This window comes from Hippoglossus hippoglossus, chromosome 23, assembly GCF_009819705.1.
Source record: "Hippoglossus hippoglossus isolate fHipHip1 chromosome 23, fHipHip1.pri, whole genome shotgun sequence".
NCBI lineage: Eukaryota > Metazoa > Chordata > Actinopteri > Pleuronectiformes > Pleuronectidae > Hippoglossus > Hippoglossus hippoglossus.
In genome coordinates this window covers 13112967-13114830 of record NC_047173.1, presented here as the reverse complement: position 1 = coordinate 13114830, position 1864 = coordinate 13112967, and the positions used below count along the sequence as shown (strand labels likewise).

The following is a 1864-nucleotide window of genomic DNA, read 5'->3' as shown; positions in this document are numbered from 1 at the left end:
CATTCCCTGAAACTACGATGTTTACGTTTCTGGTGTCTGAGTGCGAGTGAGCGTAGCATTGGCTAATGCTAATGTGTGTGTGTGGTGTGGTGTGTGCGTGTGTGTGTGTGTGTGTGTGAGACAATACAGGAAGTAGTTTAGCTGACAGCTTCCTGCAGACTGACACCAGCTCTGCTGACTAACGGGTGAGTAAATTTAACAAAGCTTGTGTGTGTGTGTGTGTGTGTGTGTGTGTGTGTGCATAATCCTGCTTGATAACAAACAGACAAAGTGAAATCATAACCTCCTTGGTGGAGTAAAATAAAAAGCAACAAATAATGACTAAAATCTTTATTTCAGAGTTTAATGTATTTCTGCTAAAAAGGAGATTAATGAAAAAATATTAAAACAAACAACACTTCAGATCAAATAACAATTAAATCAATGTTCATTTCCATACTTATTAGATTTTGCAGCCAGTAAAATATGCTCAAATTAAACATTGAATTATATAAATAAGTCTAATAAACACATCAACATTTTATATATGTTTACATTTATATATATTTTATACATAGAACTCGCTCCTTTGCAACTAGAGGAACAGCGTCACATTGAGAATTATTCTGAAAACAGTATTTACAAAATTCTAAAAAGAATTATGTGCAAAGACAAATTGCGATATTGAGTACATTGAGCTATCTGTGCAAACAGGCCTCTGTATATCTGCATGACGGCCAGACTCTGCATGTTGAGTGTGAATCCTCAGCAGACCTTGAGCTTATCCTCCTTGAGAAGCAGCATCTCCATGTAGAGCTGCACCTTCGTCAGCGTCAGGTACAGTTGACTTTCTGGGAACTGATTGTCTGCGGCTCCCCGCTGGGCCTGGACTGGACGGGGCAGTCCAAGATCTGGGCCAGGGCGCGCACCCGTCCCTCCAAGCTGGAGACGTCAGCCTGGACCTGGCTGGCGAGCCTGGTGAAGGGATTCTGCAGCTCTATGTCCAAGAGTCCAAGCTCGTGGCTGATGCTGGAGAGTCCATCGATAGAGGGAGTGCTGACTTCTATCAGTGGAAACACCGACAGCTAAGGAACAGAAGAAGAGCTTTAAACCTTTAAACCTTAATTAATACATCCTCCTTACTTTTTATATATTTATTTAAACTATTAAAGCACCGTGATATTTTCAAGATAAAGTTTTCTTTTAGCAATAATTCAAAAACAATAATCTTTTATCCCTTTATGGAAATAAAAGGCCATCAAATATACACATCTAAGACTTTTCCTGAAGACACACAGATTCCACAGCACTGGGACCGACTGCATACCTGTCTCCTCACTAACTTGATGTGGACCTGAGTTGTTTGAACCATATTCTTGATGTCGTAGATGGTGTTTCTGATGGAGCCTCTCCTCGAGCGGCGACTTGTGGAACCAGCAGCCGCCATCAGAGCGGCGCAGAGAAGGGTCAGAGGGATGTGCATCCTAAAAAACACAAAGAAAATCGGTTACAACAAAAAAACAAAGTTATATAAAAACTTTAACATTGCATTTACAGTTTTTGTTTTTGATCATTTTTTTTAAAACAATTTTTGTCTCTCTATATTAAAACCCTCTATAATTGAAAATACGGTGGAATATTCTCACCTTGTAGTTGCTCCTGACAGATGACACATGGCTGTTTGCAGGTTTCCCCCCATTTAAATACTCCTCTGTGACTCAAGTCCCCCCTCCCGTCTCCTCCTCCCGCTGGTCAACACACTTACATTTATTATGAAGCATATTGACACGTAAAAAAAAATAAAAAAAATAGAAGACTTCCCATCTTTCTGACTCCGCCGTCTGGAACTCGCACACATCCTGTTTTCCCACTTTTGTTTCCCCCT

General features: G+C 40.4%; 1 protein-coding gene across 1 annotated transcript; it reads right to left on the bottom strand.

Moving 5' to 3' along the window:
* Positions 1 to 744: 744 nt before the first annotated feature.
* LOC117757453 (leptin-B-like) lies at positions 745 to 1462 on the bottom strand. Its single transcript, XM_034578635.1, is given in 3 exon segments — positions 745 to 851; positions 854 to 1064; positions 1307 to 1462. Coding segments are annotated over 3 exon segments (474 nt in total).
* Between the last annotated feature and the right edge of the window lie 402 nt (positions 1463 to 1864).